Below are 13,446 nucleotides of genomic sequence, written 5' to 3'. Positions count from 1 at the left end.
TTTCTTAAACTGAATTTTGCCTTTCATTAATGCTCAGGTGGACAACTCTGAGGAGAGTTGTCAGAGTATTGCTTTTCCTGCCTTGCAATGCACAGCTCTCCCAGCCCACAGGTTTTGTGGTCATGTTTTAGACAGCATCTTGGAGTGTCGTAGTTTTACCCAAACATCCTTCTCTCCCAAAGAAAATATTCATAACTACACTGAAAGCAAAATAGGATGTTTTTTAAAGTCTCTGTGACTGATGGTCTTTCAGTGTCTGTTACTCATGTTGTGTTGCCATGGAATTTGACTAAAATGTCAAGAGTTTTACTGGAAGAGTTTTACTTCGTTTAGGAAGATGGACCCTGGGCTAAGAAAAAATAGTGTCACTTAACTGCCAAAGCCAAGCTAGTTCAATGTGATGCTATAGCCATACTGACCAGCAGGGAAACTGAAACAAAATCCAGAAGGAAAGTTTCTTTATTCTTCAGTGGGGCTCAAACTTCTGTGTAGTAGAGGCTGCATTAGCAATTCTCATAAGCAAGAGTCCTGCACCTAATCTGTGAAAAATAGGATGCTTTTCTCTTAAAAGTATGGTTTGACTGTGTAAATGACAGGCGGGGCTCATGTTCTTTTGTTTCTCTTTGACTACAAGAACACATCCAGCCTCTGCCAGCAGTTCTGCCTCAAGTCTGAAAGTTAAGCTGGGTTTTTTCTGACTTCTGCATCCGTACTGACTGCAGACACTGAAGAGTCTCTTGCTTCACAGGAAGACACTGAATCCAGTTCATTCCCTCAAAGGGTGTGAACTCTGCAGGGATGACAGGAGTAAAATGTCATTTTTGTTTGAGCAGCTGTGCCTCTGCATTCCCTCAGGACTGTGTCTTTTCCGATAACCACTCTTAATAGAGGGGGCGGGGCGGGAATTACAGGGCCCAGCACATCTCTGCTCCTGGAGACCTTTACAGTAGGGCTAGAAAGCTGTAAGATACAGGATGGACAGACAGAGAAGTGGTGATAAGGGTTAATTAACTTGTAGTAGGCACCCATAAACTTCTGTGCCCCCACCCTTTGACCACTTCCATGTTGGGTGCTGCACTTTAAAAATTGCCACCATTCTGACCAGGACATCTGGCTGAAGAGGTGTCATTGGACAACAATGCTCCCTCTCAGTAAAATAAGTTATAAGGTGTTCAGGCTGAATTCAGTCACTGCACCACCACTATCTTCTAGCTCATTATGAAGAACAATACAGTGAGGGTGTCCGGGATAATGGTAGTGCTTTTCAAACCTAAGCTCTCAATGAATGTACTGTGATGTCTCATTTAGGCAATGTCTGGGGGAAGAGAGTCGGCTTTATGATAACACTTACCTTTAAGTGGCTTTCCTCTGGGAAACGAAATCACTGTGTAGAGTTCCATTACACTGTTCTATTTTCTAGGTCCTGTTTGATTGTTTGGGGTGTCATCTCCATCCTCTGCGGAGCTTTTGTCTTTGGCCAGAGCACAACCATTGCTGTCATGGAGCTGGTCTACAAATCCTAACTACTTACATTTACCCAAGAGACTTCAGCAAGTTGTACATAATGGGATCCCCTCCAGTCTTGCCCAGTGCAACCTGTTTCGTGCAACCTGCAGGCAGCCATGCTTGCAAAAAAAACAATGCCTCTCCCTGGGGGACATCATGGTTTCCAAACGACTGAGGGTTTCTCTCAGCCTTTCCGTTTACAGTCACTTGAGATGTTTGAAAAATAAAGATTTATTTACACAGTTTCTCCTCTTTGCTAGATAATAGGGGCTAGTTTGGTAAGTGATGAATATTAGCATGCTGTAGGGTGCCTGTCAAACATCATAGTGATGCTCTAAGATCATCATTGTGCTGTCTCACACACTTTTATGTTCTTCCCTTCTAATGTATGTGGTGGCCCTAAGTTTCCTTTCATCACAGCAACCACCAAGATGAGGTGCTGGAGCAGAAAGGGCAGTCCAAGGTATCCCTGACACTTCCTTCTTCAAACTACAGTCTGTTACTTTATCTCAAATTCCAACTTTGGCACTGGCTTATGCCATTCCTATTTTACTACCCTTCTTACACCATGTTCAAGGCAGTAACCAGACACCCATTTACAAAGGGGGAGTAAAATGCTGCCAGCCCAGAATGGGTGAGTGTGCACACTTGGGGAAAAAGGACAAATCCTTGAACAATCATGTTTTGTATTTTACAGATCACAGTGGTATGGCTAGAACAGATACAGCAGGTCCGCTACTAGAGTTCAGCTTGTAAGTTCTTATCCTTGTACTAGTGTAAAGAGTTCACACCCCTGTCCTGCCTGCACATTACATTCAGGGTGTGTCTACATTCGTGGTTACATATCTAACTGTACACAGGTAGACCAATTAGATGGATCTAGCTAGATGAGCAGAGATGCCTCTGCAGCTGAGTCCTTGGCAGGCTCATAGATCCTGTGCGTGCTGTGGTTTCCCTGCTACTGTGGTTTGAGCAAGCTAAGTGGGGTTTGTCTGGCCTGGCTGCGGTCCCACCTGTGATTGCAGTGTAGACATGCCCTCACGGGGCAGGCACTGTGACATTTCATCTTCAATGTTAGGATACTTGAGTTCCCATGACGTAGAACAGTGATTTTGTGCAACACTGATGAGAACTATTTGCTAAAATTGCTCTGTATTTTCCACTTGCCCTTGAATTATGTGGATGTTTTTTATTACAAGTTCACAAAACTCTTTCCATTCCCCCTTGAAGAGCAGGGAGAGATTGAAAATAAACCACCACATTTTCCCAATTAGATTTTATTTGATCTCTGTATTACCTAACTGTACATATCCTAATATTAAATTTCTGACGTTGTACATCCTACAGTGTGCTATGCTTTGAGAGCCATATGATTGCTAACATACAGTTATAATAATATCAAGTGTACAGTCAAAGTGAAGAAATAAGCAACTCTGCATCCCAAAGAATAATCTCCCCTGCTTCTGTCCCCATTAGAAACAAATACAAAAGTCACCAAACTTAGTAAAATAACAGATTGCTACTTTCTACAGCCAGAAGGCATCTATAGTACATCAAGGCTTATTTAGCATGCATTGGCGTTAACGTGAAGGAAACTAATGGTGGAACCAAGAGGTAGGACTGAGGGATGGTGGAGGGGGAGGAGAAAAGGCAGTTTGTTCTTTTTCAGCAGCCAGAATATAAAGGAGAAACCCAGTGAACAACTGAAAAATCTAAAAAAAGGTGAAAGGAGGAATCCTTTGTATCTAGTTCTAAGGCAGCAGCAGAACCTCTCTTCCTCTGCAGGAGTAAGGCCTGTTATGCTATGCAGTGGTGAATTACTGAAACCTCAGGGAGAACTCTTACAGCAAGGGCAGAGCTATGCTCTACATTATTTTCCTACAAAACTGCTCGATAGTGAAACAACTAATCAGGGTTGATATTTAGACTCCTTAACAAAAGTAAGCTGGTGCTGGCCTCACTCAGGATCCTGGACGAGAGGAGTCTCACTTCTGATCCTGTCCATCATTATCTTACTATTTTCAGAAGTGCTGACAATCCAGCCATCCAGGCAGCTGCAATACTCCTGAGAACCCAGCCTTTCTGCCAAGGAGCCTATGTTTTGGCAGCCAGGTGATTGAATGCTCGGGCCAAGCTGTTCTATTAGCCTCACTTTACTGAGGCAGAGAAAGGATGAGCAACTTGTGCATTGTCGCACAGCCCAGGCAGGCTGGCTCTGCTCCATCCTTATCTTAGAGGGGAGCATTTAGGAACTGACAGTGGGTGGGGTGGTTTTGTTTTTTTCCTTCACTTCAAACAGCTAGCAAATACATTGCTGACATTCTCAGTTAGTAGTGAACTCAAAAGACACAGGCATTAGAAAAGACAGGAATTCAATCCTCTGCAAAGGGGAAGAGAATTCACTGGACAGAAAAGACGAGCAGGCAAGAGAGCCCGAGATCCCCTTGCTGCGTGACTCCGTGCCTCCCGAGGCCTCAATCTCTGTTCAGAGTGCACCAGGCAGCTGCAAGAGAACAAAGAGTCAAAGCAGGAGTGCAGTGTCTCCCGCAAAGCTTTGTGGAGGCAGCAGCCAAACCTCCCTGGAGTCGTGGTGGTGTGGGAGAGGGCAGCTGCGTCAAATCTGCTCATTGCTATACAAATGGGAAGAGCTTGATCAAAACTAATCATTCAGAGGGAAGGTACTGTGTCGCACAGCTAAAATGTTGAGGGATAGGAACAATGGGTCAAACTCTATCAGTAACTCTGGTGTAAATCGGAAGCAACGTCACTCCAATCGAGCTGAATTTACAACTCAGAATGAGAGCAGAATTGGGCTGTTGACAGGTGTACTGAAAAATGAGTTGCTTAACTAATGAAACTGTGCACAGGGCTAGCGCTATCTATTAGATATTTGTGCTTTACAAACTACACTTCACAGCCCCTGGGGCCTTATCTGCATATATGTAGTTAAAGGAAGTGGTATTGCTTTAACTACAATGCTCTGGTTAAAATGGTACAACCCCTTGAGTGTGAACATAGATGTGCTGATTGACGCAAGTGTTACACGGGTATTGCACAGTCCTGTTCCTGTATGGGAATAAGGCACCTTCATACGGGATAGCTGCAGCCACACTCGGGGTGGTGGGGGTTTTAAAAACAGTATGGTAATACCAGTACATCGTTAAGTTACACCAGTTCAAAAGGTGTGTGTGGACCATGCCTAGGGGGTTGCCCAACTTCCCAGGGCCATGTCTAGTCCATAGCTCTTGATGTCTAGTCCCGGGGCCTTTACAAACTTGAAAATGCAGCAGCTGCTCTTCTTTGTTCAGCAGTGAGAAATAGGGACTCCTTTTGTCCTGCTGTGAGTTGCATAAAAAGTGACAAACTCCTCAAGTGAAAATCCCTAATGTCTGAGCAATTCCCCTTTAAACAGACGTTGTTTTATGCTGCTGTCAGGGCTGAATAACTCCATCTATGCTATGGACACAATGGGCCTGATTCTCTGGTGTGTTAGACCAGGCGTGGTCAGTTACAAAGCGGGGAGCAAATGCTACCAACATGTAGGTTAGGTAGCATGTTATACTCAGCGTAGTCTTAAATGACTCCACAGGGTATACAGATGGGTTAGGGCACTGTGAGCTATTTTAATGCCTGCAGCTTAACATACTGAAAAATATACCCCCGGAACCTGAACAGTCAACTTGTCCTGCAGGACAGGACTGGCTCAGTGGAACTTATTGGGGAGGGCAGTGATGGTGCGGACTGGTGGAATTTAAGGCTGCAGGGTAGCTTTTCTGCTAGGGCTCAAAACTCACTGAGGTCCTGCGAGGGGCTGCCGCAGTAGCTTTGGCATGGAAATTTTGCTTCCATCGCCCTTTGGGTATTAAGAGCCTCAGTCTGTTGTTGACATTACCTGGCACAGATACAGTGGAGACTGCTTCAGGTTGAGTCAGGGTGTCCACTTTAACATGCTGAAACCCTTTACAGGCAGGACTCTGCAGGTGGCTGAAACCAAGGTTGAGAAATGGTTAATCGCAGCCTATAAATTCTCATGCATTACAGCAGCAGAACACTAGGGGGGAGTTGCCCATGGCTACGGGAATAGCTCACAGGGAGATGCACAGCTGCAGTTTGTTTGCTCTCTAGATCAGGGTCCCACTCTACACTGACTTGTAGGGCTTTTCAGGCACATTTCCAGTAATCCACAGTGCTTGCTCCTTCTTTATCTATCAGGCTCACTCATTAACAGAGTTGGTCTTGTGGTGTACAGCCCAGGGTAGTTGTTGTAGCACTTTCACCCAGATCTCCAGTCCGTTATGTTGTCTGAGCTCGGCAGAAAGGAAGAAATGATCAGGAAAGAACATCTGGACAAATGCAGGGAGTGATTATGACCAAACAGAAGATCAGTGGGGCGGAGAAGGGGTTGGATCGCCTTCAGGGCTTTGAAAGATGCTGGCAAATGTTTAGTGCACAATGCTGGCACCGGGGCTACAGTCTGCGTGGGATGAGACGCTTGGATAATTAATGGGGGTTTAGACACCCACATGAAACTAACGTACCTCTAGCACAACTTTGAAAAATTTGGCATGGGTTCTTCTTCCTATTTATTGCTAAGGGAGCTTAAAATAAAAGCAGCTTGTGCTTGCCAGGGAGGCAGAGCACTTGCAGCTCCTAGTGGAGCCTGGTCTCTCGTATTAACGTCTGGCTAATTTCACACCGGTTTTGCCTCTCTCGTTGAGCTGGCTCTTGCCTGCCGGATTGGGGTGGGCGTCTACTCAGGTGACTAGCCCCTCGCACAGCCCACAAGCTCCTGTTCTGAGCACCTAAGCTCAAGCAGAGTTCGTGTGTGCCTGCTACCTGGGCTGGACAATGCCCCCCCTGCTATAGTGTAGCTATAGGGCTAGGCCGCACTCCCACTGGCTCTTCCCTTGTGCCCAGCTGCAGCTCTGCACTCCCTCTCATCACACAAGATGGAAACAAGACTTTAAAACATTGCTTTCCCAGTCACACCTTTATTTTATTGTGTCTCACACGCCCCCATCCCTGCCTCCCCTGGCTTCTACCTGCCCCAGCCCAGGGCAGCAGCTGGGTCTATGGCTTTGCTTAAAAGCCTGCAGTTCAAACGCCCCACTACGAACTTTTGGACACTCTCAAGCTAGCTCAGAGCCAGTATTGGCAAAAGGACAGTGCCTGCCTCTGCTGAAAGCCAACATACTCAAAGCCCGTTCCAGGTGTGAGGCCACCCTCCAGGGCTCCTATCAGTTCAACAGGAGCTGGGCAGCTTAAGGTGCAGAGTGGTACAGCCAGTGTTAGCAGGTAGAACATCAGAGAGGTCAGCGCTTGCCCTAGGGAGGAATTTGGCCCCTCTTCACATGGAATAACAGCTATTGTGATACTCGGGTTTGTGGGCAGCAGTGCCCTCTACTGCCCAGAATCAGCTATTGCCCTTTGAGAGAAAGACTCACAGGCCCTTAAGTCCAGGAGGGTTTCAGCAGAAACACACTTAGCCCCCTGAGGCCCTTGCTTTCTAGCAGCTGCTTTTTGTGTGCCAGGGGAGGCTAAGTGGACCTAGCAATAGGAAAATTCACTCAGCTCCTGGGCCATGGCCCTCTGCTTTCACAGAGCAGAGATGTAGGCAGAAGGTTCATTAGCCGCAGTGTGGCATCAGGGAAACATTTTGCAAGAGGAGGTTCATGCCCAGGCTGTATGCTGTGGTCACTGGAAAAGCCACTGCACTCTTTGGCCTTCAGTTCACAGACTAGGCCCCTCCCCCCCCACATGAGCAGGGTGGGTGCCTGCCTGGGGAAGGGGTCCTCACAGGCTTGTTAACACCCTGCGACTCCCCCATTTCCCATCATCACACTTGCTGACCTTACTGCCAGCCTCATGTGCCTCCTTCCAGAGCTAGACCCCATTGGAGGGCTTCAGTGATAATGTCTCAGCCAGCATTAACCAGCCAGCAGGTATTACAAATGAATTAGGCTAACGATCAGCTAGGAACAGGTCATGGCTCTCACACAGCTGCTGGCCAGCAGCAGGATCGATGTAGATGGTGGACATGGTACAGTTTGTTTGTTTGTTTTCTGTAGCGTGTAACAGTATCTGGTATCCCATCCTAAGAAGGGCCATCCCAGGGAGAAACAGTCACATGTTGAACTCTTTGGCACAAGACTTGGATCGTCAATGGGTGGGGCGAGCCAGGCACCGAAGAACGGGTGTCACAAAAGCTAGCCTGCTTAGGCAGGGCGCCACCTGAGCGAGCCCCTGACCAGTGGGGGGGGGGTATGTGTGGGGGGGGCATGTTGGGCTAAGCCCTGCCTTTCACGGCATTCAGTGCCTAGCGCTGCTTGTGAGCCACAGCCAAGAGCCTGGTTCTTTGGCTAAACTGGTTCTTGTGCCAGTGTTACATACAGGGGTAACGCCCCACAAAACTGCGGGGCAGGGGCCACCTTGTAACCTTTAGCTTAAAGCAGTGGCTTGGCTGATTTGTCTTGTGTACCCCAACTTTCACCTCCCTTAAAAACAACTTGCCTTGGAGCATAGGAGATAGTTCCTAGCTGCCTGTTTGAAGAGGGATCACCTGCACTGCAGGGTGTGGCCTGATTTTTTGGGCTAGAGTGATGGGGGGGGGCTAGGCCCTTGTATTTGCCTGTTGATGCTGTTCCCCCTTAATTAAATGTTGTTTGGAGCAGCCTTAGCATTAGAACCTAGACAGTCCAGGCGGTTAGGGTACTTTTCTTGGTTGTGGGAGGAAACATGTACTAAAAACAGCGGACGGAAAACACTTTCAAAAGAGTCCATTCTACAAGTAATGACAACTATTTGGATACATTACATGGTACAAACACGCTCATACTGTCATGTGACTACAGACTGTTGCTTTAACCAAAGGCGAAAAAGTAAGGGAAAATACATAAAATCTGTCACCTGGGGCTAACTATTTCCCAAAACAGTACTCTTTAGAGTACATAGATGCATCATCAATTGTATTGATTGTGATCAAAATTAGACTGTTTCTTCAAGTTACGGCTCTTTTTGTGATTTTATGATTTTTTCTTAGTGGATGCCCATAACATTTAAACATCATGTGATACAGAAAAACTGTACCACTTCCAGCAGCTATGTCTACCCTGCTGATGCCCTCCCTATGGCAATGTAGCAATGGAATTTTTCTAGCTGATGGGTTACCCGTTAGTGCTCAAACTGACTCTGACAAGATTCACCCTCCTCTTCAGGCCCAAATCCCCACCAGCAAGGGAACCAGATCAAGACCCAAGTTCCACGCCATGCAAGGAAATCCATTGCTTTCTGACAGCAGAGACCTGCCCTAAGGACTGGCACGCCATGTGCCTCAGATTCCTTGTGTGTGAAATGGGGTGTGCTTAGGAGGTGCTCTTTTCAATGATCTAACTCACCATCACTTGTGATGGTGACTTTTAACTGTCAGTAAATAGAAGCGCAGAGCCATTGTTCTGTACATTTCCCAGTAGGAACTTGTAGGAACAAAACCTTGAAAGGATGTTGATTGGGAAAATGGGCTTACATGATGCAATAACAGAGAATGTAGATGCCCAAGCCTGTTCAAGTAACGAAAGCCATCAGCTTCTGCTCTGATTAAAGTCCTCCTGATGCTGAAACTCAGTCACACTCTCATCATCTACAGTGCTTTACGTAATATGTGGAGGAGTGAAAGAAAACCTCCCAGCCAAGCAAAGGGTAACCCCCCTTCTGCCCTCTCTCGTCTACCAAACCACTCACACTAGAGTCAGACTTAGTCAGTGATGGGCTTACGTGTTCTGAGAGGAAGCATGAGAATCTGTAGAAAAGGAAGATGAATAAGAGGATCATTTTTTAAAACCTTCTCTTGCCAACGAAGCTGCCTTTACTAACTTCTCTCCCCATGAAACTTTTGCTGATCTCCTTCCTTCTGTCCCTCTGTTTCTAAAGGGTAAATTTTATTGCTGCCTCAACGAGATGGTGGGCCAGGGCTCTCCGCTCAACAGACCTTAGTTATTGCTGAGTGGTGTCACAAAACCTAAGCTTGAAACACATCCCATCCAACCAAATGAAAAGCAAAATGAATGTCAAAAACTATTACAGCTATAGTGAACTTTGAGCACTGCTATGAAGAAATTCCCATGTAGTATGAAATGTTTGTATCTGGTTGTGTATGTGTGTGTGTGTATACACATGAATGCTGACACCTCACAATACACTGGAATCTAGTTTGTGTGTATGTGTATTTATATATATACACACATATATAATAGGGAGGTTCCCAAATCAAGACCAAGAGGGTTGGAACACCCCCAATCTGCAGGTCAGGCCAATCTCTGGTGTGAAGTTTTTTTTTAACCTGTAAGATTAGATGCTGCTACCCTACCTCTTCCAGTCCTCCTCGGATTCCCAGAACTCATAGACGATGAAAGTGACTCCGTCCGGGAGCCTCACTGCAGTTACACTGAAAAGGATGAGAGAGAGAAGTCAAAAGCAAACACAAATGTATCTTGTGCAAGACGACCTATTCCATCCACACCACTGAATTGGGAGCTCTGTCTAAGCGATGCCTTGTCAGCTTGCATGAAACTCACTGGCAGCACGGCCCTCAGCTGCCAGAAGTGCAACACATCCCGGCTCCCCAGGTTAGACACGAACCTTGCTTTGAATGAGCAAACACGTCTGTTCTAGGAGCTCACATTCACTGACTTCATGTGATTCCAAACAGCCATGGCACTTTCTGTGACCTTAGATTTGCCTGGGGAAGCCACTACCTAATGCACCTGCAGAGCAAGTGGCTTCCCTCAACTCTACTTGGCAGGTGACGGCGCCCCCCTGACGGATCCGGTGGAGATGCCGACCTCTTCTCCCCGGATCTGACCGCCGCCGCCGCCCGCAGGATGCTCTGGATCAAACTTCCCACAGTCGGCACGGGCGACCGGGACCGGCTGGAGCTACCTCTCACTCTGGCTGAGTTCTCGGAAGCCCTCCGCCTCATGCCCACTAACAAATCCCCGGGCATGGACGGGCTGACCGTGGAGTTCTACCGCGTGTTTTGGGATGTCCTCGGCCCGGACCTCTCCGTCGTTTGGGCCGAGTCCGAGGCCAGCGGAGAGCTCCCCCTGTCGTGCAGGCGGGCCGTGCTCGCCCTGCTGCCCAAGAAGGGGGACCTCCGCGACCTCCGGAACTGGCGTCCCATCTCGCTCCTCTGCACGGACTACAAAATCGTGGCCAAGGCCATCTCCCTGAGACTGGGGTCCATGCTGCAGGACGTGGTCCATCCCGACCAGACCTACACCGTCCCGGGCCGCACCATCTTCGACAATCTGTGTTTGGTCCGGGATCTCCTAGAGCTTGGGTGTACGGATGGTCTGTCGTTCGCCCTCCTGTCTTTGGATCAGGAGAAGGCATTCGACAGGATGGACCATGGGTATCTCCTGGGCACCCTGCAGGTGTTCGGCTTCGGGCCCCGCTTTGTGGGTTTTCTCCGGGTGTTGTACGCCTCCGCGGAGTGTCTGGTTAAGCTCAACTGGACCCTGACCGAACTGGTCAGCTTCGGGCGTGGAGTGCGCCAAGGCTGTCCACTGTCGGGCCAGCTGTACACCCTGGCCATTGAGCCCTTCCTCTGTCTCCTCCGTTGGAGGATGACGGGTTTGGTGCTCCGTGAGCCAGAGCTGAGGCTGGTCTTGTCAGCGTACGCCGACGACGTGCTCCTCGTGGTCCAGGACCCGGGTGACCTGGCGCGGTTGGAGGCCTGCCTGGCCGTCTACTCGGCAGCCTCCTCTGCCCGGGTCAACTGGGCCAAGAGCTCTGGCCTGATGGTAGGGGCTGGGTGGCGGGCGAGCTCCCTCCCACCCGCGCTTCAAGCCATCCGGTGGAGCGCAGGTCCGCTGCTCTATCTGGGCGTTTACCTTTCTGCCACCCATCCCTCCCCGGCAGAAAACTGGCAAGATTTGACGGACAGGGTGGTGCGGCGGCTCCGGAGATGGACAGGACTGCTCCGGTGCCTCTCCCTTCAGGGTAGGGCGCTGGTCCTCAACCAGCTGGTCCTGTCCATGCTCTGGTACCGCCTCAACACCCTGGTCCCGACCCCGAGTTTCCTGGCCTACCTCCAGAAGCTAGTTCTGGAGTTCTTTTGGCCAGGACTGCACTGGGTCTCTGCAGGGATTCTGAGTCTCCCCCTGGAGGAAGGGGGGCAGGGCCTGTGCTGCATCCGCAGCCAGGTCCACACCTTCCGCCTCCAGGCCCTGCAGAGACTCCTTTATGGTGCAGGTAGTCCGGCGTGGAGCCACTTGGTGCACGCCTTCCTCCGCCGCCTCCGAGGGCTCCGATACGACCGGCAGCTCTTTTTCTCCACCCGAGGGGTCTTCCGCGAGACCTCTCCGAGCTGCCGGTCTTCTACCAGGACCTCCTCCGGACCTGGAGGCTGGTCTCTGCCTCCAGGCCCCCTTTGGTCCCCGAGGGGGAGGATCTCCTCGCGGAGCCCCTGCTACACAACCCACAACTCGGTGTGCAGGTGGCGGAGACCCCCACGGTGCGATGGAGGCTGGTCCTGGCGGGAGTCACCAAGATCGGAGACCTCCTGGACTACGCCCGGGGGGACTGGGTGGATCCCCACGCGCTGGCTCGGCGCATGGGGCTCTCCACCCTTCGAACCCCCCGGCGCGTACTCCAGGAGGTGAGGGCAGCCTTGCCCCCCACTGCTCATGCCTATCTCGTGCGGGTCCTGGGAGAGGGCACTCCCCGCCCGCCCCTCAGCCCCGGCCCTCCGGCACTCTCCATCGGGCCCCGGCCCCGCGAGCCCGCTCGGCCCCCTCCTCCCTACGCACCGAGCCGGCTGCATGATTTGCAGCCAGTCCCCTTCCGAACCGCGCCGAGAGACCACCTTTACACGTTCGTGCTCCACACCCTTCACTTCCCCGCCCTCGCGTCCCGCCCCGACACCAAATGGCGGGACCTGCTGCCACCTCTAGAGGGTGGGGACCCCCGGTGGGCCAGCCTGTATTCCATCTTGACCCCACGGCCCACCGGGGACATCAGTTGGCGGCTCCTGCACGGAGCCGTGAGCACGGGCGTGTTCTTGGCGCGGTTCACCCCCCGCCCCGACATCTGCACCTTTTGCGGCATGAGGGAGACCCTGGCGCACGTGTACCTGGAGTGCGCCAGGCTGCAGCCCCTCTTCCGGCTCCTCCAGAACCTCCTGATGAGGTTCTGGCTGCACTTTTCCCCACACTTGTTTATTTATGCACACCCCGTCCGTGGCCCCACAAAGTCGTGGGACCTCATTGTCAACCTCCTCCTGGCCCTGGCGAAAGTCGCCATCTTCAATACCAGGGAGGGGAGGTTGGCTGGGGAGGCGTCCTGCGACTGTGGGGCCTATTTCCGTTCCCTTCTACGTTCACGTCTCCGGGCAGAGTTCTTCTGGGCGGCGTCCGCCGGCTCCACGGACACCTTCCGGGAGCGGTGAGCGCTGTCTGGGGTTCTCTGCTCGGTGTCCCCCTCCGGTTCCCTTCCCTCTGACCCTCACACCCTTCCTGTTTTTACATTTGTTGTCCCCCGTAATTAGTTGCTCTCTAGGTCCGGTGGCTCTTCCCCTTGAGCTGGGGGAGGGGCCTTGAGCGGTGGGGGGGTTTACGCCCGCCCACCCACCCTAGTTTGCAAATTGTAACTCTACTTGGCTCTGGTGCTTTCAGATAAAGGAGTCTAACTCTCACTGATTTTGCATCAAGAGGTTCTGATGCATGCCCTTATCCCCTTATATCTCGAGTGACGTACCAGAGCTGTTTAGAACACACACAGTTCTCCACTGTGGGCCAACATCCCTGACGCAACACCCGGATTGTTCAGACTAATGGAAACTGCAGCAGGCACACAGGCCAGCAGCAGATTGGATTGCATTGAAGGAGGATTCAAATTGAATCAGATCTGAGCCCCCAGAAACTGCGAGGCATTCTGATCTGGGAT

At 50.5% G+C, this 13,446-nt stretch overlaps 2 protein-coding genes across 4 annotated transcripts in view; one reads left to right on the top strand and one right to left on the bottom strand.

Moving 5' to 3' along the window:
* SLC38A8 (solute carrier family 38 member 8) overlaps positions 1 to 1,751 on the top strand; it is a 32,577-nt gene extending 30,826 nt beyond the window's left edge. For all 3 annotated transcript variants that reach the window (XM_067551825.1, XM_067551840.1, XM_067551834.1), the window contains one exon: positions 1,421 to 1,751. In XM_067551825.1, coding sequence (XP_067407926.1) covers positions 1,421 to 1,523 — 103 coding nt within the window. In that variant the 3' untranslated portion in view covers positions 1,524 to 1,751. The remainder of the gene's footprint in view (positions 1 to 1,420) is intronic.
* A 1,993-nt stretch (positions 1,752 to 3,744) lies between these two features.
* Positions 3,745 to 13,446, bottom strand: part of NECAB2 (N-terminal EF-hand calcium binding protein 2) — a 274,581-nt gene continuing 264,879 nt past the window's right edge. The window contains exons 11-13 of the mRNA XM_067551854.1: positions 9,869 to 9,946; positions 5,399 to 5,490; positions 3,745 to 4,009 (exon numbers count right to left, since the gene is read on the bottom strand). Of these exons, the coding sequence (XP_067407955.1) occupies positions 3,981 to 4,009; positions 5,399 to 5,490; positions 9,869 to 9,946 (199 nt within the window). The 3' untranslated portion in view covers positions 3,745 to 3,980. The remainder of the gene's footprint in view (positions 4,010 to 5,398; positions 5,491 to 9,868; positions 9,947 to 13,446) is intronic.

The sequence above is a fragment of the Emydura macquarii genome, unplaced genomic scaffold (genome assembly GCF_026122565.2).
Source record: "Emydura macquarii macquarii isolate MOO-44397 ecotype Brisbane River unplaced genomic scaffold, CSIRO-AGI_Emac_v2 contig_295, whole genome shotgun sequence".
NCBI lineage: Eukaryota > Metazoa > Chordata > Testudines > Chelidae > Emydura > Emydura macquarii.
The sequence above is the reverse complement of the archived record's forward strand: the minus strand, read 5'-3'. Positions and strand labels throughout refer to the sequence as shown.